At 52.2% G+C, this 26,093-nt stretch overlaps 1 protein-coding gene across 2 annotated transcripts; it reads right to left on the minus strand.

Moving 5' to 3' along the window:
- Nucleotides 1-997: 997 nt before the first annotated feature.
- Nucleotides 998-24,750, minus strand: TXNDC5 (thioredoxin domain containing 5). 2 transcript variants are annotated; one of them, XM_067751952.1, is made up of 10 exons: nt 24,464-24,750; nt 20,946-21,095; nt 15,913-16,018; nt 11,474-11,570; nt 9,105-9,220; nt 7,642-7,728; nt 6,912-7,055; nt 4,017-4,099; nt 2,465-2,594; nt 998-1,432 (listed from the first exon to the last, which is right to left on the minus strand). In XM_067751952.1, the coding sequence occupies exons 1-10, from the start codon at nt 24,733-24,735 to the stop codon at nt 1,310-1,312; spliced, it is 1,308 nt and encodes a 435-aa protein (XP_067608053.1). In that variant the 5' UTR covers nt 24,736-24,750; the 3' UTR covers nt 998-1,309. The 2 variants fall into 2 exon arrangements, with proteins under 2 accessions (XP_067608053.1, XP_067608054.1); XM_067751953.1 differs by lacking the exon at nt 24,464-24,750 and adding an exon at nt 23,908-24,041.
- Nucleotides 24,751-26,093: the final 1,343 nt, after the last annotated feature.

Raw genomic sequence — 26,093 nt, forward strand, 5'->3', positions numbered from 1 at the left:
ACGGGGTCTTGTTTCTAAGGTCCTGACCACCAGGTACTTTGTGCCAAGTGGCCACATCTCCTGAGCGTGGGCGGTGGGGTGACGAGTGTTATCACGAGGAGCACCTGATGGCGAAGAACCTACAGGCGCATGCCTTGAGGGAGCCTCGTCCCACAGCTGCGGACTTCCAAGGGTGAGGGTCGACATGCTCCTTATCAACCAGGACGGCGTGGGTTATGCGGACGTCGGTAAGGTGGCCTACTTCGGCCCTGCCTCTCTCCTCCTTTGATCTTGAGGTCAAGTTAATTCCACTCTTCTTACAGTAGAAGACTGACCTCCTCGAAGGCAGACGAAGTACAGGACGCGGCCTCTAGAAGGACTGCTGAGTCCGAAGCTGCTTCGGTTAGGGCTCCATCGTGGGGCTGCAGGGCTTCCTCGGTCCCTGATACGCAGACCTGGGAAGGCTCCTGCCCCAGATGGCCAAGCCAAGCAGAATCTTCCTAGGAGTTAATAGTCGGGACAAGCCTTGTGGAACTTTCCACGCGAGACATCGAATCTTCAAGTTCACGTGGACTCTGGCTTCATGTTAACTAATGAAATCTCTCACCCAGGAGGGACAGAAGTATCCCTTGAACAGTAATAAGCAATTGGTCAAGTATCAACACACACACAAGACTATGGCATCAGCATTACCTTACTCAGGCACGCGTCAGGAGTACCTCCGTTTTCATTATGGCTCACCACTCCCCGTGAGAGAGGTATCAACAGAGACAGAAGATCCAGGAGGGGCTGGGAAAGTGGTTCTTCCAGAGGCGACGGGGTTTTGTGTTTTAAATCCGCTCCAAGCTACGGACCAACGACGTTATTAACAAGTCAACTGGGACCTTCAGATCAGAGCAACGCAATATCGCCACAAGGCAAGGCCACCTTTCCAGAACTTGTGCGCGGATGGTTCAAAAACTATGCATCGCATGATGCTTTCACCAAAATTACTCCAAAGCCAAAAACAGTCTGGCAATTGGAATTTCCTTGACTCTATTTTAGTCTCAAAGGAAACCATTTAGATTTCACCGAGAGAAGGTTAAAGGGGATGGATGGTAGCTTGCCACTGAAAATATTTAGTTTGCAAAGGGATCATGAGTTACACATGTACTTAGAGAAACCTAAGAAAGAATCTGTGGAGTGTGTTGGCTTAAAAAACACACACATGGAGAAGATAGCACAAGTTTAGTGCGTTCGGATCTCTGAGTCACCACCGCAAGGGACCGGGCAGCGGCCGCAGGACTGAGCTCCTGCCCAGGGTCAGGCAGGAGACAGCTTCCAGCCGAGCTCACAGTTCATCCTTCGCCTGGCGCAGGACAAAGTGGTGCAAGGAATCCAGGTCTCGGTCCCCGCTGTGCTCGCTGACTTTTTTGCCTCCGCGGAAAAGCAGCAATGTGGGATAACCTCGTACCTTAAAAAAAAAAAAAAAAAAAATTGAAAACCAACATAAAGTTGCTTCTTAAATAAAATCAGAAGAGATCCTAGAGTCGTGCCCAGGGAAGTCTATAGTTAAATTTTCAGAACGTACAGACCATCAAAAAAGTACCTAAGAGTTCAGAAAGCAGAGCCTTGGGGCTCTATATTCACTTTCCAACCCAAACCTACTTTCAAGATTAGCAACAAGGAGTGACTTCACCCTAGAGTGGAGTCTCGCCTGGGGAGCTGGTGGGGATGGAGGGGGCCTGAGGCTGCATTTCCCACAAGCTCCTTGGCGACACCAGGGCGCTCTGTGGTCCGCGCTGAGTGGCAGCAGGAGCCTCAAGGATGCACACTTGTCAGCACAGCTCACCTTTCTCTTTAAAGCACCAAAAAAATAAAACATTTTAAAAAATGACTGGCATCTTCTAGTAAGTAGACGACGTCTGTGCTACATACATCTATTCTAATAAACTCCGGAGGCCTCAAAAATGTTTTAAGAAAAACACCACAAATGGAAAAATATAAATAAATTGCAAATCTTCTGGGCCATTCGATGGTGCTAACAGCTTGGAAAGAAGGCAACAGTTACGTAAAGAAGCCAAGCCTGGCCCATTGGTGTGGCCCTCTCAGGGAAGCGTAGGATCAGATACTTTCTGCACTGAGCGCTGCCTTGTGTCTGTGTGTGCGACGAAGGCTACAAGCCAGCTGACCGTTTAGCCAATGAGAATGGCCGCGCAGGTGGCGCCCTGCCCTCCAGCTCAGAGTCTCAGGTACTGCCCGCCTTTCGCCCAGGTGGCAAGGCCTGAAAACCCCTCTGAACTGTGTGCACTCACAGAAGACAGCCTTTCCTTTGAGAGAGCAGCTCTTTTGCTTCTCAAATGGGAAAAAAAATCCCCAAAGGACACAAAAAACTCTTTGTCGAGAGGATGAGTTATCTTGGTTGAGCCCACAGTACCGAATTACAGCTCCACTTGGGATCCGCCCCCACCTCTGTCCCCATGAGTTCCCATCCATGTGGACCCACCGAGTACTTGCTGCAGATGTTCCGTTCCGTAGTGCAGTCCAACTCGGCGATCTTGACCCCCGCCAAGCCAGGGAATTCCTTTTTAGAGAGTTCCTCCCAGGTAGGAGCCAGGCTCTTACAATGCCCACACCTGGGGACAGAAGAGCGACAGCTTTGTTGAGGTCCCGTCAAGCTCACTCGCCTGCACTTCGCTGCCCAGCCTGTTTCTTCTGTAGGAAGCAGCCGACAGCTGCCCAGAAGTGGATAAACCGGCAGGTTCTCCCGCGGGGCGCGCTATCACCCCCCACCTCCTGCACCTGCTCGTCCTCTCCCATCCCGAACACGGAGTTCAAGCCCAAGCCCGAGCAGGCTTTCGGATACCCTGACTGACAACAAGACGTCTGCAAAACAGCTTCAGCTTTGCAAGCATCTCTACGATGCGGTCAACTGTGGGCTTTTTAAAAAATCACCTGAATGCCAAAAACAGATATTTCTGACGGTCTTAAATGTTCAAAAGAACTTCAAAGCTTCCCTGAAGCTTCCGGGATGTGGTGTGAGCACTGAGGCCACTAAGTTCGGCTCAAACTCTACTTCCACCTGTTACTATACCCCCTTCCTGACCATCTTCCCCTCTATGACCTGCTCCCCTTCAATGAAAGCGGCTCTTCTCTCCTTGTACGTGATCTGTACAGCTTTAGGGTTTTTTTTTTTAAAAAAACTAGAAAATACGTGATAGTTTTAAAGGCATTATTTACTAGTGATTCTACTCTTTAAGAATAAAACCTGCGCAAGTCGTACAGGTCACTCGTTAACTTTTTTATCTCTGCCGTTACTGATTCTCATGGATACGCGCAATGAAACAAAGTGAGAAGCGAAAATGGCACGTGTGTGTTTGTGTTCAGAAACAGGATCTCTCTCTCCTGAACACTATCTTTCCAAATGGGTTGTTTCAAGACAAAGCGTTCTCCCCGTTTTACAGCTGAGGAAAGTGGGTTCAAAGGATTTAAAGGGCATCCAAAGCCGCAGTGGTTCACGGCACATCCTGGAACCTATCGTCTCCCCACTGACTGCGGTTGCCGCGGTCTCGGGCTCCGAGCAGCCCATCTCTGCTCTGGTCCCCGAGGGCCACGGGCCAGGAAGGTCAGGTGACTGACAGACTGCATGGCTCTAACGGAAAGCTGAGCTCTACTCGATTTCTCTACAACATCCAGAGAGACTAAGGGGCAGAGCTCTTAATACCTCATGATGTGCACGGTGTTTTTAACCCCAAAAGCCATCTATTTGGCAAAGTGCCCAGATACCACAGAACTGCAGTGTTACGTGGCCACGATAAGAAGTCTCCAGTTTTGTTTCTTCCAGAGCAGACTGAGCTTTAAGTTAACCTCATTCTCCATCACTTTGTGAATTACCACCAAACTCTAACATATATAATGACATTTCCTTTTTCCCTGTAGCATAACTACAAGTAAATGTATCTGCCCAATACTGAGTCCGGAGGGTTGGCCTATGGCCTGAAAAATAGGATGTGACTCAAGCGCACGAGGACCAAGGTTCTAATTCAACAGCTACTTACCACGGGGCATAAAACTTGACGAAGGTTATGCCTTCTGCGATGGTGTCATCGAAGTTATTTTCCGTCAGTGCCAACACAGTGCCCTTGGGGGAGGGAAAAGCCACAATTCAAATACACCACGTAGAGCAGAGCGGGGACCATGCTTTGGGATCGCAGAGATACGGGTCCGTCATCTTTTAAAATGCTGTGATGTGTGCTCCGAGGCCACACACAAATACCTACACAACTCACTTTTCACAAGCTCCACAAAAGCTCCCAGCCAGCCCAGGCAGGGTCAGGTGCAGCCGCTGTCTCCAGGGCTCTGGGTGGGCAGGGCCCAAGCATGCGCCTCCCGGGCTTGGAGCCTCGGACACTGATCGAAGTCCGAGCTGACCGGCCTCCCTGAAGTCTGTGCGCACTGCTCTCCCCGCCGACTCTATCGCTCTCATCCTACAGGTTCATAATTATCTTCTCTATGTGACGGAAGGACCTTAGTTACACAAGCACAGGCAACATGTGCTTCTACAGCTAACAGGCTGCTTTCCATTTTCAAATTCACAGTAAATGTGAAGACTGCTCATTTGAACTCAGGCTGGAGAATTCAGGGCCAAGGTGCCACACGGCAGTCTGCTCTAAAGCGATTCCATCTTGAAGGCTCTGCACAGGGTTATGTCTATGTGTTTTCCTCCAAAAACGGATCTGTGATCCTCTCGTGAGAATATGGATGATGGGGACTTTCCTGGTGGCCCAGTGGTTAAGAATCCTCCTTCCGATTCAGGGGAACGTGGGTTCGAGCCCTGGGCAGGGAACTAAGATCCCACACGCTGCGGGGCAACTAAGGCCACACGCTCCAGAGCCCGCGCGACACAACTACTGAGCCCGCACGCCGTAACCGAAGATCCTGCGTGCCTCAACGAAGACCCGATGCAGCCAAATAAATAAATAAATAAAAAGAATACGGATGATGTATCACGTGGCAAAGTGTACCAGGGCTGCCCCACTCGAGTCCAGCACCAAGTACCATGTGTCTGTGACCAGGACGCAGGGGCACTGAGGGGGCCGTCCAGACGCTGCCATCTTCATGTCCAGAAACATGACACCACACTCACTGAAAGACCCACTTAGCGGTGGAAAACCTCATTATAAATAGAAACCCTTCTGGGTTTGACAAAAACACCCACAGTATATAATTATACTCGATGTGGGGTGACCTTTACAACCACCATGACACACGCTCCCTTGACGCATGGTCCCTTAACTACGAAATCGTTTGTTTACTTCTTAAACCAAAACTTCCACTTTTAACTAACACCCACGCGGTCCCCAACCTACAAGCGTCCCACTAGGGGCTGGGCCCGGGGGGGCGGAGGCGCCATCACAGCCCCACCCTGGGAGGATGGGGCCGGCGGCTGCCGGCTCTCCAAGCCTGATCCCCGGGCCCCGGGCGTGACAGCCCCAGCGAGTCACGATCGCTCCCGTAAGTGCAGAGGCTGGACAGTCGCCAGGGAGGCGTCCTCCCCAGGACCAGGGCCGCCCTGCCCGCCGTCCCGGGTAAGAACCTGGCGTGCTGTGCAGTGCAGTTGTGTGAACCGAGGCGGCAACACAAGGACTCGGCTTTGGAAGTACACTGACAGACAAACAGGCCTTATGTGTGGTTCTCAGCTGGGAAATCCGAGCACTGCTTTCCCGGGAAAACACCACTTTGACTCCCCGAATAATCCCATCTTCACCCGCGGCTTCAGCATCGGTTTCTACCTACAGGAGCGGATGCGGGAACCTCCTCCTCTAGACAGGCATCCGGCTTAAGCTCCGGACTCTTACCTGTCGCCACGTGCAGACCGCCACAGCCCTGGAAGCAACACCTTGAATAGGGACCCATCGCCTCCCTCCCACCCGGCGCCGCCAGCCCGTCTCTCCCTCCCTCCCCTCCCCCATCCCGACTGCGCAGGGGGAGCTGGACGCCCCTGCCCACCGTCCCTGCATCCTTTGTCTCCAGATACAGCGGTTTCCGTCTCATCCACACAGGCTGCAGCCAGCCGGCTTTCTTAAAGTCCACGTCGGCTCCAAGCCCTCCACTGGCTCCCTGCAGACCTGAGATCTGCGGCTGGCGGACAAGGCCCTCCGGGGGCCAGCCGCCGGCTCCCTCTGCGTCCCGCACGGTGCCCTTGGCCTCCTCGCGCCCTCTTCACTCCTGCCGGCTGACGCGCCGCCAGGCGGCCTTCCCCACGGCTCTCCAGCGGACACCGACTCACCCGTGGGGTGGCGCTCCCTGCCTCCCCGCCCCGGCCTGCGTCGCAGCACCGACATCTTCGCGTGTCTCCCCCTTCCCACCCGCCACTCTCCACAGGCGGAAAACGACCTTATTCGCTTTGTGTCCTGGCGGCCTAGGACAGTGGCTGGAACGCAACAGGGCTTGATAAACGCAGAACGAACAAACGTGAAACCTTACGCTCTGAATATATGAAGAGGACACCTCGATAAGTCAGCGATCGTCTGGACAAATGAAATAGCCTACAGCGATCTGCCTCTGACATTCCAACGCGCAGAGCCTTTCTGCTGCAGCTCTTTCAGGGGCCTTTACCACCTTGACTGCAGCAAGTTATGGAAACGAGCAGAACGGGCCCAAGAGGCAACAGCCCAGCTTTCACAGCAAACACCTTCAAGTTAGTGAGTGCTGAATCAAAGGGAAGAACTGTCCAGAAATGCTGACACCAAATGCTCGCAGGATCCTCTGTCTCACACCCACTCCAGGCTCTTTAAAGGGAAGCTCTGTCTACGCTGACCCCCTAACAAGCATGTGAAAGGAGTTCAAGAAAACGCTGTGTTGAAAAGTGGACCCCAGCCCCCCATGTGAATGACCGACCGCGTGCTGTGCCTGTGCTGTCGCTTGGAGGTGGGAGCTGACCGTGCACCCACCTGGTCGGCCGCGGGCTCAGTGGCCAGCGTGGGGGCCTCCGAGGGCTGGATGGGCTCCGGGGCGCCCCTCTCCGTGCTCTGGAGCTGCGATGCCACGTACTCCCTCAGCGACTCCAGATCCCGCTTCCCCTTGTACTGATCAACCTGTCCGGGACACAGGCGACACAAAGACACGTCAGGGCTGTGAATCCTCAACCCTCCACCTGCCCACGCGTGACCCGCCCCCATCGGACGTCTCTGTCTGGGTGTCCCGGCTCTGTGGTGTCTGCTGCTCAAAGGTGAAGGCAAAGCACAGATGATCAACCGCAGTTTGGCTCTGGGCAAAGAACTTCACAGCGCCTTCCTTCTGCAGAGCTAAGCGGTTCCAAAGTCTGGGCGCTGCCCAGCGGCCAGGGACGAAGCCGGCATTGAAGGGCCTTACCAAGAGCGAGCGCTGACCCCTCTCAAAGGTCGGAATCAGAGCAGTTACCCTAGGACCGTCCATCCGGCTTATGCTAGAGTTAACCTGAGCCCGCTGAGATGCTTCGGGAGTGCATAACGCCTGATGGTTTCTCTCAACCCGCCAGGCCTTACCAACAAAGAGAAAGACATTCTCGCTCCGTGATGCGTATTCCTTTAAACCAGTGCCCAAACAGTCTGTGCTGGCAACGCGCCACCCGTTAAACCACTCGACTGTTCAGCCGTGGTTAAGACACACATCTTGTCTCAACGCTAAGACCCGAAGACGCACCTTTTTACCGTCTCGGAACCAGAGGAGAGCAGGATAACCTCGGACCTGGTTTCCTGAGCAAAGTTCATGGTGCTGTGTGCAGTCAACCTGGAAATACAGATCACGCGCCCCGTCAGTTTCTCCGCGAGCCTTCCTGGTAAATGGGCTCTCGGACACTCAGTGCTTTTTCAAAGAAAGAAAATTTCTACAACTCCCCATCTGTAGCGTCTCTGCCAGCAAGCTGCAGCTTTTGGAGAGACTTTACCCCAAAATACACCTGAGCTTAGGGAGCAGAGTGATGGGATTTACTTTAGAGACATGATTTCTTTTCACTCAAAAATGCCAGTTTTGGGGGAGCAGGTCAGCAGATGGGCCCTGAGCAGGTCAGCAGATGGAGAGAGGGAGCCTAGCCTGACATCTGGAGAAGGGGACGGCCAGCTGTCGTGGACAGAGACCCACGCCAGTCATCAGAAATGTATTCTCAGGTTCAGGAGTTTTAAATAGGAGTATTTGGAATATAATAAAGATAAAACTGAAAAGATGTCAAGTTAAGTGTTTAACACACAACAGTGAAAACTTCACTTCACAACCATTACAATTTCCTAGGCATCTGCTCTGTGCCCAGCGTCGTGCTCAGCATTTCACCGTCACCCTCACCACCGCCCCAGTCAGATCTCGTCTCGGTTTTGCGAAGGGGGAGACTGAGGTGTGGAGAAGCTGCTCGAGGGTGGCCGGCCAGGTCTGTCCGAATCCCACGTTTATGCTTTTGGCCATCTCACTGTGCTGGGCGCATCACCTTATTAGCTACAGTTCCTGAACACACAGCATTACTCCTGTATACAAATCGGCCCCCGGCAAGGTAGAAAATGAGATTTTTATAAAAGCAATTCAGGCAGGGTGTCTGGTAGGTGCTGGAGGATGGACGGATTAAAAGTGCTTGAAGGCCCGGAAGCTGCTCTAGATACTTCCCGAAAACCCAGCTGTCAAGGCATCACTTCTGGTTTCCCTACGTAAAGTGGGAAAGAATTCCTGGCAGCAGGGCAAAAGCCAGGGCTCCCCACGGGCGGGTCTTCTGCACGCAGGCTGCACACAGGGTGTGAGCACAGAGCCCAAGGTCCTTTTAGGAAAGAGCTCTTGGGTGAGTTCGACTGTGGATGGTCTCCAAGTACGTCCAGTGAATGTTCTCTAAGGCTCTGCCCCATATCTTTGCAGAAAGGGCTCTGGGGCTGCCAATTCAGAACTGGCCATTGCTTCAAAATAAACAAAGGAGCCAAAGCCATAATTTATCTCTAGACTGTGGAAAAGCCGGCCCACTCGAGACCCGGCTGCCATCTGTGCAGGCGAAATGAATTACCAAGCGGCACGCTAAATGGAATTAACAAATCAAGTTTGCGACTCTGTGCACAGAATGAAGAATGGGCTACTCAGCTAATTAATCCAGCCAGAGGCGGTCTATTTCCGGTTTAATAAGGGTTTTCACTTACCTTGCCAATCTTGACAGTTTCGGAATGTTCAAGGCCCAGAGCCAGCTGCTCCCAGGTCGGAGCCAGAGCTTTGCAGTGACCACACCACGGGGCGAAGAACTTGATAAAGTGGTCTCCTTTGGGGGTGGGGAAGGAAGGCGGGGGAGGGGAGAGGGAGTGTGAGTTACACCCACCCACCTAGAGCGTGAGTGGAAGCGTCTCATCTTTGTCCTCCTGCAAAGCTCAGTTCAGCATGAACCCTTGAACTGGTAAAAAATGACTCCCCATCAAATATGTCTCTACCCATGAGTTCATAACGATCCTTAAAAACCAATCTGTCATCTTTGGAGGACAACAGGGACCCAACTCATTCGGAAAACGGGCGATAAAGGGAAAGAATCAGGCACTTAGCCTGTCTTTCCCACGTGAACTGCGCCGCTGGATAACCAAGTGATAAACGAGGGCAAGTGTCTCCTGCTGTAAAAATGAAGAAGGGATGCTTGAATTACAGCAGCAGGCTTTGCATCCCTCGTGAGTTACGGCTCTAGGCGGTGACGGACGAGGCACTGACGTCACAGAGAGACTTCCCAGCTACGCAGTGTTGCTCACACCCCCCAAAACATCAAACAGAACGTGATCAAGTCCCTAGATTCAACGGCCAACTCACAGGGAACAGAGACATCAGGGTGACGTGGACAGGGCGACCGTACTCCACACCATGAAGCAAGTGGTGGGTTCCCTACAGCCAGGGCAGTGCCTTTTGGGGGGCGGGGCACGGGAAGCGAGCAGTGTTCTGTCTTGAGCCGGGTGACCGCTCTATGACCATTCACTACACCCTACATTGTTTTCTGTATCTGGGTTTTATTTCACAATAAGATAGAAGGTCTAAAAAGACTGAATATCACTCCCCTTGGCTAGGAAAAAAACAAGCCTACAACACCATGATTTAGGCACTGAAAACTTTCATCTAGGCTCTTCTACCTTGACCAGCCTAGGGCCAAAACGGTGTCAGGCTGAGACCAGACCGAAATCAGGCTGTGGCCAAGGAGAGAACCAACCAACGGACGCTGGCGTGTGACTCAGGCTCAGAGTCGGACTTTGCCATGGCAATGCTCACGGCGGCAATGATGCGATTGCGGGAAATGGGGAAAAAAACTTGCTTCAAAATCAATACTGTAAATCCACTATACTCCAGTTAAGAAATTTAAATAAAAACATTTAAAATATACATGAGCAGCTGATCTGCAAGGCTGAAACCACGTCTCCAGACAGGTGTGTCACTACTTTGTGCTGTGAGGCGGAGACAGGAGGCCTGGCAGCTGAGTCAGGGCGGGGCTGCACCGCTCTCCGAGGAGAGACCCTCATGTCAGCAGCACGAGGCCACGGCGTGCGGGCACACGGCCCCTCGGTGGGTGACCTGCTCGGGGTGGGGGGGGATGTCAGGGCTGGGCTTCGGACGGTGGTCTGTCACGGGTGGCCCCGGGAGCGCATGCTGCAGGGAGCCCAAGCCCGTCTCAAATTAAAGCGACTCCCCTTCGGATAGAAACCCTGTCAGAGCATCTGTACCAATTAACTAGCCACCTTTAATTAAAAACGGCTGAAAGGATCACCACAAGCGATGTCAGGCCTTAGATGGGGTGTATGTCAACTACCAGCAAGCAGGAGGCTTCAGGGCCGGACACAATTTTAAGCCCTCCTAAGAGCGTTTCCAACCCCGTCTCCCAGGAGGATCTCTCTCCACGACAGCATCTGAGAGGGCAGGTCAGCAAGGAGGCTGAACGCACTTTCAAGCCTTTCACTGCTGAGCCCACACTTCCGAACGTGTGAAGAAAGGCCTTACACTTCATTAACATTAGAAATCGTACTCAGGTCATTCTGACATTTAGGAGACTATTTTCAAAAAATGAGATTTGGTATCGAAAAATATTTTAAGTGTAAAGAACACCTACGCTGATTCAATTCGTGTGTTATAATGGTCCCAATAAATTCTGGTTTAAACAGGTAAGAGAAACCTTTGTTTCTGCCTCAGGTCAATAAGCATATGCTTAACATTAACATAAACAAACATTCTTATCCAAGGACGCACTGTCCAGCCAGTACACAAGTGCGTGCACCCACTCACCATCAGTGAGCTTTCCACACCTGAGGCTTTAGCTTAGGATTAGGACTGGCCCTTCCCTAAGGACAGAGACGAAAGGAGGGATCGTCTCCGAGAGGAAGAGCATTAAACACTGATGCCATCGGGGTTGGGGGAGAGAAGCTCTGGACAAGTGCCACCCATGCTGCGACCCACCGGCCCTCAAGCAGCAAGAGGAAAAGCCAGGCCCCCCAGGAGAACGGCCCGGGCAGGGGTGCCCAGAGGTGCAGACCCGGCGCACCCGCCCGCCTACCTTGTGCCACGTGCAGGTCAAAGTTGCCGGCCGAGAGCTCGTACAGGCCCTGCTTGAGCTCGGGGGCTCGGGGTGGCTCCACCTCGGGCTCCGGTGTCTGATGGGAAGAGACGGAACAAGGGTCACTGGGTGTGTGTGTGAAGACCCAGGGGAGCCCATGGAGGCTTCTGTCTGGAACCTTCTATGCTCTCCTCCCTCCCCTGCCACCTCGAGGCTTCGAGGGACACTGCTGTGTTGAGGTGGCGCCCCGGGCAAAGAAGCGACTTTGTCACCCTTGGCAAATGCTCGAGGACCGATGCTCCAGGCAGCTGGGTGATGGCCTCCCTGCCCCAACCCGTCCTTTGCTGTCCCCAAACCCTACCCAACAGAGCAGACAAACTGAAGGACGGGCCACCCCAAACCAGCACCCTGTCCCGTCCTTTGAAACGTGACCTGAGACGTCTTGTAGAATACAGAAGGAAGCAGCACCCGAAGACACAGAGGGAGCAAAAGGGGCACGACGGGGAGCAGGAAACGGTCAGAGAGCAGGCGGGCCTGGCCACCCTTTATGTACACAAACATAAAACCTGTGAAGGAAGGCCAGACTCTGAAGGGCTGACAAAAGAGAAAAGATGACGAGAAAGAAGATTCAGGTGGACAGAAGGCAGCAAAGAGGAAACCACAGGGCAAACATGGGCTGCACTTTTAGCAAGAATATAGTTCCTGGGGCTAAGTTTGGGACAGAAACACACAGAGAACGGACAAGAAGTGGCATTTCTCCAGTACCTGGCAGACACCAGTGTGACAACTAACTACTAACCACTCTACCACACCGTGCGAAACGTCTCAATTGTTCAGGCCGACACAGCCACGGCCTGCAAGCAGAGGTGAAGAGAAGACCACTGAATCCCCACTGTGCTATAGACACGTGGGTGTGTGTTACTCAGTTTTTACCTAGTGGTTCGTATTTCTATTAAAAAGAATATCTAAGTTAAGTCTTTAAAAGCTTTCAAAGTGCTGACAGCTCAAAGCTGAGCAGTAAAGCACCATGAAGTTTTCTTTTCCACTGCTGGCTTGACACAACTGTCCAAGTGCTAAGTACCCAGGCAAAAGGATGACCGAGAGTGATGGCTAGTGAACAGTCAGCTAAGTTCCAATAACATGAAACAAAAGACGACACGTCACCCTGTATAAGACGCTCAAAGGGCTGCAGTAGCAACATGTCCACTTACGGCACCGCAGGAGCACGTGCCTCGGTGGCACGCAGGGATGGCCACTATGGGGACACCACAGTGTATCACAGAACGGCCACCCTCCCCTCTCCCCGGGCTGGTGACAGTGTGGGCTTACAGAGTCTTAGGAAAGCGATCTGGCAGTATTCATCAGGGGCCATAAAAGTGGTCTTGCTTTTTTATTTTTTGCCTTGCAATTTTATGTCTGGGAATAGAGTCTAAAAAGTCACTCCAAAGTAGAAAAGGAAAACGTCCTTTACAAAGATAAAAATGTTCCTTATAGCATTTCTGATGACAGAAAAAATATACATAACCTAACTATTCATGGACAGAGAAGAGCTGGATTATGGCAAATCCAGGAGATAAAATATGGTCAGTATAAAGGTGATTCAACTATATAAAAAGATCATTAATGAAAGGAACCATGTTTATTTGATGATGACTGTTTAAGGAAAAATTACAGAAGGAAACATGGAAATATAAAAATTGGGGTACAATTTAAGAAATGGCAGGTTTTCTTTTGACTTCCTTTAATACTGCCATAATGCTAGGAAGGAAAAAATCTAAATTTATCCTGTTTAAAGATGAAAATGTGTATATTAAGTTAGTTAGATATAAATACAGATGAAGTTTTTAAAAAGTTTTTGCTTATAAGGCAAAATTCACATTGAAAAGAATTTCAGCTTGCAGTATTAAGTCTGAATATTTGAACTTTTCTATAATAAGGCACCCTGTCATCATTTCTAGCAATTATCTGAGATCCCCACTGCTCCGAGACACAAAGATATGGCCAGTGGGTAACTGAGGTCTCAGGTGGGGAGGGGTGGGTTCCATGTGGCCACGCCCCCGGGGTACTCCGCTGAGGATGGCTACGTGAGCCTCAGCCTGGCTGCCCCATCCCCAGCCCGTGCTTTGGGCTCCACTCCCCAGAAAGACGTTCGGCTCATGAGATGAAGTCTTTCTGCTATCCTGACACTGGCAGATGCTTTCGTGAATAAAGTCATCATAGAAGACTGGCTTTTTGCTGAAAAGTTTACTTTAAATGTTTTTGGAGACCATGAACTCCCCTTTAAAACTGGCTTCCGGGCTTCCCTGGCGGCGCAGTGGTTGACAGTCCGCCTGCCAATGCAGGGGACATGGGTTCATGCCCCGGTCCGGGAAGATCCCACGTGCCGCGGAGCGGCTGTGCCCGTGAGCCATGGCCACTGAGCCTGCGCGTCCGGAGCCTGTGCTCTGCAACGGGAGAGGCCACAGCAGTGAGACGCCCGCGTATCGCAAAAAAGAAAAAAAAAAAAACTGGCTTCCTCCCCTCAGAGGACATTTCCACAAAAAAAAAAAAAACAAACACAAAACTTGAAGTTTAAACCTATGTGAAAGTTACACCTGCTCCTCCAGCTTTCTTGCCATGACAAAGATGCAAATTTACTCTCCGCGAGGTTTGTGGTTTTCCCTGTTGCCTAAAATTAGACACGTCTCTGGTCAACACATTCAATACCGTATGCCAACGTTCTTCTCCATGTGGTTCTAAACTTTTTAAGAATGTGAGGTAAAGTAGCACTTGGGAAGCAGCTGGGTTTCCGATTAGCTGTGACCTCTACACAGAATCTGGAGGACAGCTGAAGGACCACACCCTGGAAGATGACACCAACAGCATCAGGGCCCCCAAAAGAGCCCTGGAGCCCAGACAACCTTCAGGTCAGGGAGCGCCTGCCTGACGCAATACCACGGTCTTACTCCAGTGCTGGACTGGACATTACATTCAAAGACTTCAGATGCTCTTAATATTTTCATCAGGAACGTACAGCACGGGAACACGGTCCATCTTTCTATTCCCGTCAAAATACAGCTCAGCCTCTGTGGGCCTGAGCAGTCAGCATTGATCCGAAAGCACCATCCACGAAGGGACGCTCACTGCAGGGCTCACGATCAGTGATTTATAACAAAACTAAGGGTCCTAACATCAGCTGGAGGAGGATTACAGGTTTTTTTTGTAACACTCTACATATAACTATGTCTTTAAAAAATATCTCAGTAACACAACATTGTAAATCGACTATACTTCAATTAAAAAATATCTCAGAAATCATACAGTTTCTCCCATTTCCTGATATTATCCTTACCGCAGGGGAGGCCATTAAGACGTGGAGAGTATGAAGGGTATTGAATTCTGTTATCAGCAAAGCCACTTAGGGCCGTGGGGCTGAGGGTTGAGAAGCAAAGGGAAGATTCACACTGTGGGTACCGCCCGCGGGAGCGAGGTCTCCACCCTGGGCCTGACCCTGGGTGGCCACGAGTCCATCTCGGGTGCTGAGGAATTACTGCGAGCTGAATTACATGTGAAGGGGGCACAGAAGGTATGTTAAAAAGTAGTAAGTCCTCATCTGTGGGCTGCATCCTGAAATATTTACAAATGACACTGACTGTGCAGCCAAACGTGGGGCGGGGAAGCAGGGGAGACAAAATAAGGCCCACAGAATGGGAACCACTGTCAAGGCTCAGGCGGGCACGCGGGGCCACCTTCCCTGCACTCCTGCCCACCATCCATTAGACTCTTCTTTCTACTCTGGTGCCTGTTTGAACTTTTCCATAACAGAAAGTTGTTAAAAGTTCATCTTTTCCCACTTACATAAGGTACTTAAAGGAGCCAAATTCATAGAGGCAGAAAACAGAGCGCTGGGCGCCAGAGACTGCCGGAGGGGGAGGGGAGTCAGGGCTTAACGGGGACAGGGTTTCCTTTCGGGAAGACGGAAAATTTCTGTGCATGGACGGTGGTGACGGCGGCACCACATTCTGAATGTATTTATACCACTGAACTGTACACTGAAAAACAGTTAACAGGGCAAATTTTATAGTGTGTGTATTTTATCACGGTAAAAAGAAAAACTGAGAAGGAAAAAAAAGTGAACCTTTACTTATGATAAAAGTTGCTTTAAGATGGTACTTAAGGCTTCCCTGGTGGCGCAGTGGTTGAGAGTCCACCTGCCGATGCAGGGGACGCGGGTTCGTGCCCCGGTCCGGGAGGATCCCACATGCCACGGAGCGGCTGGGCCCGTGAGCCATGGCCACTGAGCCTGTGCGTCCGGAGCCTGTGCTCCGCAACGTGAGAGGCCACAACAGTGAGAGGCCCGCATACCGCAAAAAAAAAAAAAAAAAGATGGTACTTAAACTGGCCTCTTGACTACCCCAAAACTGTAGGAAGAAAGAGGGGGTGGCTTCGTGTGCACTCACGGGGGGCTCCTCGTTCAGCGTCTGCAGCATCCAGTTTTCCAGGGCCTGAAAATCCCGGGGACCCTGGTACTTCACAGCTTCTTGGCCAGGCTTGAAAAACTTCAAGCTGAAAGAGTAACAGAGGATTAGTTGCAGTAGATTTTAAAGCACTTCAAACCACTCTGAGCAGAGAGCAAACTCAGTTAGGAGAACAATCATAAAAATGAGGTGCCGGCGGGCCGCAGGCAGCCCACCCCTGCCCCTCTCTGATGATACTTGGAAAAGAAAGAAAAGTAATGTTCTAGGTGATAACATAGTCACTTAATCCTGAACTTTTAAAAGTTTCTTATGTTATTCTTGAAAAACAAAACCAGGGTGAACACATCAGGCCATGAGTTAAACCCCGAAAGCTACGAGGGTTCAGGTGTGCAGAGCTCTCTAGCTTTCCCCTGCCCCACATTTGTTATCCTTCCCCGGCTTCAGTAGTTCTTACGTTCTGCATTTTGAAAAACAATTTACAACTGTAGTAGAAATAGCATTGTTCTGCAGTAAATGTATTTCCAGGATACACTGTCAGCTATTCAACTCTTACAACGCATGAATATCCAGCTACTGTGAGAGTTCAACTTTCCAACTATAAGGACAACCTTGACGTTGGTTGATATGGCCCGTTCACTTGCCCCCAGAGAAGGAATCTTTTCTATTTTACACACACACTAGGTATCTGCAGACAGAGCAAGGAGCTCTGCCTTTGGAGGGGAGCAAAGACATCACCAGAGGCCGAGATGAACACGTCCAGACCCTGTGTCACTCCACTGGTGACGGGACAACACGGTCCAGATAAAACTTAACAGAAGGCGTCAAGGAAGGTGGGGAGGGGAGGGAATAATTCTTCTATTGACAGAATTAATAGAGGGTGGCAGGATGGAGGGGGAAATATGGCTACTGACAGGTAACACACACAGGCTAGCACTCGGGGGCGAGCCTACTCATCTAAAACACCCCTAACGCTTCCCGGCACGTACGTGGGTTTTGTTAGGAGACGCCCAATGCACAGTGCCAGAGTGCGAGAGGCTAAGATACGCAGAAATCAACTGTGGGTCTGGACGGCTAAGCCCCACAAAGGTCTTAAAATGAAGTTTCACACCAAACAAGAAAACCAACACACTGGCTGGAGAAGGCATTCAGGTGAAAATGGGCTTACTGGCCTCACCCAGGAGCTCAGATCCTGTGATGGGCCGGGGGACGTCCCAATGTGTCTCCAGTGAAGAATATATGTCCCCTTCCCTAGCAGCTTATACTCATAGAGCCAGGACAAAAAGACGCAGTCTAACTCGATTCGGCCAGTATGTCCCTTCCTTGACGAAGCGTAACATTTCAAGTGACTCCAAAGCAGGCTCTCAGACTGCGAACACCAGCATCCACGCCTTGAGACGCTCTGGAAACGTGAGCTGTGCCCACAAAGGACTAGAGGCGGCTACTGTCCCTCTCCACTCCCTACCTCTCGCCCCAGTACCTCCCTCCACCAAAGCGCTTCAGGATGGAAAAGAGTGGATCCTCAAAACATCAGAAAGGAATAAAGACGCAGGCGTAGAGAATGGACTTGAGGGCATGGGGGGCGGGGAAGGGGAAGCTGGGATGAAGTGAGAGAGTGGCACTGACATATATATACTACCAAACGTAAAATCAATAGCTAGTGGGAAGCAGCCGCATAGCACAGGGAGATCAGCTCGGTGCTTTGTGACCACCTAGAGGGGTGGGATAGGGAGGGTGGGAGGGAGACGCAAGAGGGAGGAGATATGGGGATGTATGTATACATATAGTTGATTCAATTTGTTGTACAGCAGAAACTAACACACCACTGTAAAGCAATTATACTCCAATAAAGATGTTAAAAAAAAAGAAAGAAAATCTGAAGGCTTAAATATTAATTGTAACGATAAAACTATATAAGAATTTTTAAAAAATCAGAAATCAGAGCAGGCATTGTTGAACCCATCCTCCATTCCTTTGCTAAGGTTAAAATGCAGTAAACCTGATCTGGGACTTTTCCCTCATGTGGTGTACACTGAGCGAAGCAAAACTAGTTTTTAAAATCTCTTCCTGTTGTTGGATTAAAAATCTTTCTAACCAGCTCGAGTCTGAGATTCTGGTTGAGTTCACAGAGCCTAGGGAGGGCAGAGCTTCCCTCACAGGGCATCTGACTTCACTCCCACTGTACATGGAGGTGAGGGCAGCAATGCAGAGCAGGCCACGGGGTTCACGCCCCAAGTATAGCCCCAAACTCTTCTGCTGTTACCAAACCTCCACATGGGCACTTGTTTTCCTGGTGATCTGTTCCTCAATCAAGGAGACTGCAGGGGAAAGATCCCCATTGCTGGGTCCCTCTGGAAAACAGCAATGATGGAAGTTCTACTACTATAGATGAGATGGTGTCATGGGTCGAATTGTGTCCCCAAAAAGATCTGCAGAAGTCCTAACCCGCGCTACCATGGAATGTGACCCTATTTGGAAATAGGATTTGCACAGAGGCCATCAAGTTAAAATGTGGTCGTGAAGGTGGGCCCTAATCCAGTACGTACAGAAAGGGGAGATTCAGACACAGAGAGAGACAAGCAAACAGCAGAAGGCCAAGTCCAGGAGCAGGACTGGGGTGACGCTTCTGCAGGGCAAGGAACACCGAGAGCTGCCCGCCAACCACCAGGGGCCAGGAAGAGGCAGGGAAGGACCCCTGACAGGTTTCAGAGGCAGCACGGCATTGCCGATGCCTTGATCTCGGGCTTCTGGCCTCCGGAACTGTGAGAGAATACGTTTCTACTCTTTTCAGTGGCACTCTGCATGGCAGCCCTAGGGAACCTCCTTCAGCCCTGCCCCTGCCAGCACTTTCCCAGGTGATAAAGATTCTTTACTGTCTCAACAGCAAGACCTCAAAACATCTTCCCGAGCGTAGGCAGCCTTCTCCAGGGACCTGGGAACCCAAACTCCCTCCCTCTCCAATCCTTTACTCCAGTTGAAGGTGACGGGAGGGATGACCTAAAATGTAATGTGCTGGCACCCCGCTCCGCAACCCGCCTCAGCACTTACATCACCACCTGATTCAGGCCTCGAAACATCCCTAGAAGTGAAAGCTCACACAGGGTCATCTATGAACGCCCTGAGGCCACTACGTTTATGCAGCATGCCCCTACCTCCTGCATTCTGTGGAAAAAATCTGTTCTCGGGCTGTGACGAGGTTCCTTCCCAAACCACGTAGTGGTAGCTCATTGTATTGTATAGTTCTTTTTAACAACACAAAACCAGTGCATGGTTTTCTTGGGGAGATCATGTCTTCTAAAAAACAAATCAGGACACCTGATCCAACATGGATCTTTCAGTATCTGTGAATAGCATCTGTGCAGTAACTGATGTTGCAGCCAGAGAGCTCGTATGACTGGGTGCAGGTGGAACCCTCTACTCTCTCCGACACTTGCCTTCTCAGCCCTATGACTGGTCCTGTTTCACCTTCCCTATGGCGTGGTTTACCGTGCACAGAGCCACAGGGCCACACACAGCCGGCTGTTTCAGAGTGGACACCATGGCCACCCATCTCTGTTGCTCCTGCACCTTGAAAGTAACAGGCTCTCAACAGGTACCTGGTCCCACTCCTCACTGGCTGCTGCTTTGGGATGCTCTTCATACAAGCAGAGTTTACTTTAAAGGCAATGCAGTGGAGCACAGGACAGTGGTGCCAACGGGTAGGTACATACAGCAGGAAGTTTTGTCTCTATTGCTCTGATGTGATGTACACTTGAGTTACTGCACCCACATTAGCAAACAGTCACCAAAGACCAAGAGTTCCAGGGCCCTTTATGGAAATGCCAAATCTCCAAAGGTCAGAGGAAACCTTAACATTATTGGGTATGTTCAGATCGGTATCTACACACGTTATTACACACAACAATGTTATGGGGGTGGGTGTCAGCATCCTACTTCAGACTCAGAGGCTGAGGAACGTGTGTGACCAGAGCTGCAGGATAAGTACACGGTAGAGCTGGGGTCCAAACCGTGGCATCCAGGTTCCAGCCCAGAGCTCCTGCCATTTTCCATGCGGCCTCTCAAGTCTGAAGATCAGCTCGGGTTTCCCAAAGGATTGACTTCATTTGTCAATCTGAACAAATATTTGGGGACCTGTGGTGCCCAACCCCTCCCCCATCCTTCTGGAAACAGCGTCTTCCCTTTTTTGGAGAAGCGCTCTTCACTCCACCAGTAAATGTTGAGTCTGAACGGGGCTGCCGTCTTCCGACAAGATCCTGCCTCTTGGGTCACAAAGATGGTTTCTGGAATGAACAGTCCATCCAAGCTGGGCCAATCGGCGACAGGCCCAAGTCCGCCATGGCAACAGAGAGATGCAGTGCGGGGGGGTTAAGTCACCTTAAGGGGCGGGAGGGCAGAAGAACAGACCTCCAAACTCATGGAGCTGAGTCTCAGAGGCCTCCCCCCACAGCCTTCAAATTAATTCCGTCTTTTGTTCATTAAGCCAGTTTCAATTTCTGTTCTTAAAACCAAAAAACTGTTTTAACTGTCAAGGAAGTAGGTAGCAAGTATCACTTGTCAGAACAGCTGCACTTTCTTTCCAACAAAAACAGCCCACGGGCCAGTCACATGGGAAATAACTCTAGAAGGGAGGCTTAAGAATTAACAGAGTGACCAAAAATTCAACGAAAATTCATGACAGTCGGTGCTCATCGTGTAAACGTACGTGTGAACGTCAAATGTGACAGGACCTCGTGGAGAATGCCACTTTTGTCTGGCAGACATGTTCTTTTATAAACAGGAAAACTCAACTAATTAAAGGCTTTTCCCAAACAAAGTAAAAAAAGGCACCCAATACACACACGGTGCAAATATAACCTCTCCCTAACACAGGGAGTGCCTGCTTGAAGTCGGCATCCCCTCACTCCCCAGAACTACAAAGAAGGCGCCGAAAGTTTAACTTGAACTTTCTTGGCCGAATGCGGCTGGCGAAAAGCCGAGGAAGACCCGGCGGATACAGGACGCGAGCGCCCGTCACTTACGTGGGGTACCCACGCACGCCCTGGGCGGAGCACACGTCCGAGCTGGCTGTGCAGTCGACCTTGGCCACGTACACCTTGGCGTCCTCCATGCTGTTGTACTTGTCTCCCAGGTCGTTCCAGGTAGGCTGCAGCCGCTGGCAGTGTCCACACCTGTAGCAAGGTGACAGTGACAAGCACGCTGAGCGCCGGGGTCAGAGGGTGCCCGACCCACCTGCTCAGCCATTTCCTAGGGCAGTGGGGCTCTCTGATCCAACCCCTTCTTCACACTGCAGTGGAGACGGAGCCGGACAGCTCACAGTGTCTGCATAATCTTGCTCCCCTGCTTAAACCCTCCGAAGAGACCCCGCATCGTTCTCAGCGTGAAATCAAGACTTAGCCAGGCGCTGTGCCGGCTCCCCCTGGATCTGGTCCCTGCTGACCTCCCACCTGACCTCTATGCACACTGCCCTCCTTCCCTTGCTGCCCACCACTGGGTCATGCTGCTGAGTTTCCAGGTTCCTGAAAGGGCCGTAGCTTGGCCGGGCCCTGGGAATCAGCACACTCTTCTCTCTGACACTTCCTCCCTAAACCCACCTGGCTCATTCCTATTTGTCACTTCCTCCAGGAAGTGACTCCCAGGCTGTCTGGTGTCCACTCTCTTCTCCCCTTCATCTGGAGAGCTCCCTCGCTCCGCCCCTGTGGCGGTGGCTCAGCACTTCCCCTCGCCATGGCTCCTTGACAGTCAGGTCTCCTCTACCATGTAACCGAGTCTCCCCACATGCAAGGCAGCCTCGAAATGAAATCAGCTCTGCATTCTCTCCAGTGAGAAGCATACAAAAAGCTTGTGGCCACCCCCAAACTTCTAAATCTGAGATACTCAAACATACACTCATAAAATTCAGTGTATGAATTTAACTATACACAAACACTATGGCATGTGGGGGGTTTTCCCCATTCACCTGGTAAGTGTGTATTCGTGATGTCTACGATGTAACTACTTGCTGCATTGCTTTCTAAAGTGTGGTAAGAACACCCAACACTTAATAACTGAGCTCATCCTCAAAATAATTTCTCAATCAAATCAGTGTTAAATCTCCTTGCCTCTTTTCTTTTCTGACAGACGACCTCACCAGGAAGCACCTAAAGGAAGCACTGGAAAATTCTGCTTCAAGCAGAATAACCTGTCTTCCCTAAGCACTTTCTTGGCCAGAGAAGAGAATCCTGCTTTATAAGAGGTTCGAATACAATATGAATCCCTTCTTTTCTGGAAGACACTTGTGAGGGAAAACCCCTGCTGGATTTAAGTATACATGGGACAAGAGACAAGCATCATCCTTCCTACAGCTGGATCCCCAGTGCCTGCACGTACAAAGTGCTTGGCGATCTCTCCGCGATGGATCCGTGGGTGCCGTGCAGTTGGCACTTCTGGGTTTGGACCTCTGGGGCTACAGCATGAACCTCTGAGACAGCAGCTGCATTCAGAGGCAGTTTGTGGTCACATAACAGAGCAAAGCCACCTGGTCCTTTTGAGGAGGCGGCTCCAACCTTGACCTCACTGTCACCAGGTTCAATGTGACCTGAAAACTGGCCATAGAGAAGCTATGACCTGACGCTGGCACAAGATCTACAGCAGTAGGACAGCCCTGCCTCTACCCAGTTCAGAGCAAATACACACAGATCGATGTTTTCATTAGCTCCTGCCCCCAAATCACACGTGGGCTCCCAACATTCCAGAAACTGAAATGGAAAGAGGAGGGGCAGCCCACAGCGTATTCCATCTGAGCTCCAATCTGCTTTTAAAGTCTAACTTTTAAATGTTGTCACAGAAACCCACACATCTCTATTTAAACATTTCACGGTAGACTATTAAGAAGCAAACAAAAACTTTAAAAGTCACTTTTTCTGGGAGCATCCACCTAAAAGTCTATAAGCCACACACAATGAAACATTACATTACTTTAAGGAATGAACTTAATACCAAGTGCCCGGTCCTGTCCCTCACTCAGCCCAGGACTAGCTGGTGAGTATTACAGAGACTCCAGAATTAAAACTCCACTGGCACTGCACGGACCTACGATGTCTACATGTCAGTTTTTCTTTAAAATATAAGGGAAAAAAATCCATGGGCAGATTTATTCCACAAAAATAGGCTTCACTTAAGTAGTGTATTTAATTGGAATAGCTACTCTGAGAATAATACCCTTCACAAAGTAACTATCGATGTCCATTATGTTACACTACAAAGTATTTTCTATACCACTGGTAGTTCTACAAATTCAACTCTTGGTTCTTGGGAACTGGAAACACAATGTATCTATGGGACAGCTCTGACCCAGACCAAAAGTGCTGATTTAACTCCAAATGAACTGAAATACAGTCATCATCTGAACATGGGGAGGAAGAGAAAAAGTTTCCTCCAACTTCCACCAGCACATTTTCTGAACAGGCCGTTTTTCTTGGGCATCTTCTCCCTATTCCTTCCTGCATCCCCTTCCCACATCTCAAGGAGCCTCCTCCGCTCTGGGGGCGAATGCCAAATTCTGCAGTAAAGCCTGCAAAGGGCCTTGGGCCCGAAGACTGGCTGGCTGCTCCGTCCACGGAGGACCCCCTTCATCGGGCATCTAGGCCCTAGGAGGAAGGCACTCAGTCCCTGTGCTCGTGCGAATGACGGGAAGGCTTTCTGCAGGGCAACCCACAGGGCAGGCGTCTCTGGGTTCGGCACCGAGGCCACACCAAAGCCCCCCGCCCCCCGAGAACCACGGCGAGGGGCACCGTCTGCTCAACGTAGTAATAACTTTTCCCATCTCACACTCTGCAGACGACCAGGCCCCAAGAAAGCAGAGAGGAGCAGGTGCCAGAGGTCGGCCTTGGGTCCGGGGCCAGTGGCTCCCATCACCGCGAGCACAGCTCCCCACCGCCCCGGGGCTGTGGACGGGCCCCCAGAACCCGCACTGTTCTCCACCCCCCGGGAGAGCGCAGGAACCTTCTTCTGCCTGGGCCACCCCTTCCTGCAGGGTGGGAAATCACGCCTTGTGAGTCCCTGTGTTTCAATTAAACTCGCAGGCCGGAGGTCTGCCGTGCGGCGAGCGAACCGTCTCCGAAGTCCAAGTGTGCACGCCGGGCGCCTGGTCGCCGGGGCGACCGCACGTGGCCTCCGGGTCCCGGCGCACCGCAGGCCGCTGCCTCCGGCCGGCGCAGAAGTTTGGGGCCAGGGGGCGGACGGGCTCTGAGCTCCCAGCGGCCCCGAAGGGCGACGACCCCTTCCCCTCCCCCGGTGCGGGGATCGGGGGAGGGGGCGCGGGAGCCGGAGCGGCGGCCTTTTCCGGCTCTGCCCTCGGGGACCGCCCCCTCCTGCTCCACCCCGGCCCTAGCGCCACGTCAGCCGCGAGCGCCCGGCGCGTCCCACCTCCCGGCCCGGAAGACCCTCAGCCCCTCGCCGGGCGCCCCCAGGCCGCGGCCCCGCGCCCCCCGCGCGCATAGTGCGGGCCCGGGCCAGACCCGCACCCGCGGAGCCCGAGGCGGGCGGTGCGGCCAGTTACCAGGGCGCGAAGAACATGACGAAGTGCGCGGCGCTCTGGATGCCGTGCGTGAACATGTCGGCCGTGTACAGGTGCTTGGCGTGCGGGTCCTGCCCGTCCCCGCCGTCGGCCGCGGGGTCAACGTCCGCCGCCGACCCCGGCTCCTGGGCCCAGGCGCCCCCGCGCCCGCCGCCGGCGTCCAGCAGCAGCAGCAACAGCAGCAGCAGCAGAGGCGCGGCCGGCGCCAGGGCCTGGGGCCGCGGCGGGAGGAAGCCTCCGGCGCGCGCGGACATCACGGCTGGTTGGGCGCGCTCTCGCCGCGGCGGCCGGTAACCCCTCCGCGCCGCCCGCCCCCCGCCCCCGGAGAGGCCCCGCCCACGCCCCGCCCCGCCCGGCGCGCGCCCGCTCCCCGGCGGAGGCTGGGCCCGCGCGCGCCCGGAGAGCCTGGTTGGGAGCCCGCGGAAGGAGTGGGTCCGGGCCCCCGACAGCCTTCCGTGCCGGGCCTCCAGCACTTCCTGGGACGGCTTGGGTTACTCCCGCAGGGCGCTGCGCCTCCCCAAACCCAGGCTCTGCCCGCTCTAGCCTGGAGCGGGGCTGAGTGTTGGAGCGCCGGGAGGCCACTGAGGGGGATGTCAGCCTCGGTTCATCTCAACGTACACAAAGACCCCAGGATTTCAGGCAAAAGGAATAAAGAGCTGCTGTCAGCAGAATTCAGGAAACTGAGCAGAATTGGCGGGGTTTACACCTGAATGAGTCAAATTCTTGGCTGGACCTCAACTGTGATTCCGGGCCTGAGCTCAGGGACTGATGAAAACCCGCTTAACAAGAGAAACGCGTGCGGGTGTGCCCTGCCCTGCCTTACCTTGAGGGTGAGGAGAAAAGCTCCAAGCATCCTCTTAGACACTAATCCCGCAGGGCTCCTCCTCCAAAAACGCCTGGCTGGCGTCCTATGGCGCCCTAACTCCCCAATTGCATCGAGGCTATAAAGACACGCCTACTCGTGCTGCACTGCCTCCCGTGGAGACCGCGAGGCTCCCAGGTGTGAATCGTATGAATCGGGCACCTCACAATTCACATCTGCAGGCGCACTCCTGATTGCACGTGGTAGTTGAAGGTAAGGCCCCGCCCCAGGGGTCGGAAGGAGACTCATTGGGTTGCTTCCTGGCATCCTGCTTGGCCTTGATTTACCCTCAGTTTGGGAAACTCCAGGGAGTGACTGCTGACACAGCAGGGGAAGCGCCCAGTGATTCACCTGTCATTACACTGCTCCGGCCACTATGCACCCTTTAACCAAGGTTTGCCAAATACCAAGTCATCAGTTTCCCCTCAAAACCGATTCTCCCAACCAGTTACACTCAACACGTGGGAATCGTCTCCCAATTACTCCCTCCTTTCCCTTATCTCTGATAATTCAAGCCAACCACATTTCTTGCCAAATACCATTTCTTTCCACCATTCTCAGTGCTCATACCCTGATCAGACCTTAATCCTGGCCTGTGCAGTAGGCTTCTAAGGGCCTCTTTCATTCACGAGGCTGGAAAGTTAACTTTCCCAAAGCCTGCCTTTGACCATGATAGTTTGCTGTGAACACCCTCCCCCAGCCCCCATCTACAGGGTAAAACACAGAGTCTTCAGACTGCCGCTCAAGGCC

This window comes from Pseudorca crassidens, chromosome 10, assembly GCF_039906515.1.
Source record: "Pseudorca crassidens isolate mPseCra1 chromosome 10, mPseCra1.hap1, whole genome shotgun sequence".
In the NCBI taxonomy this organism is placed as follows: domain Eukaryota; kingdom Metazoa; phylum Chordata; class Mammalia; order Artiodactyla; family Delphinidae; genus Pseudorca; species Pseudorca crassidens.

Bases quoted from the DNA above. Each gene is read 5' to 3' on its own strand.
- TXNDC5 (XM_067751952.1), bottom strand. From the start codon at position 24,735: ATGTCCGCGCGCGCCGGAGGCTTCCTCCCGCCGCGGCCCCAGGCCCTG. The intron at 2,595-4,016 runs GTAAGTAGCTGT...TTCTGTCCCCAG, and splicing joins GTCAAGTTTTATGCCCCGTG to GTGTGGGCATTGTAAGAGCC. The intron at 1,433-2,464 runs GTGGGTCCACAT...TTTTTTTTTAAG, and splicing joins ACATCTGCAGCAAGTACTCG to GTACGAGGTTATCCCACATT.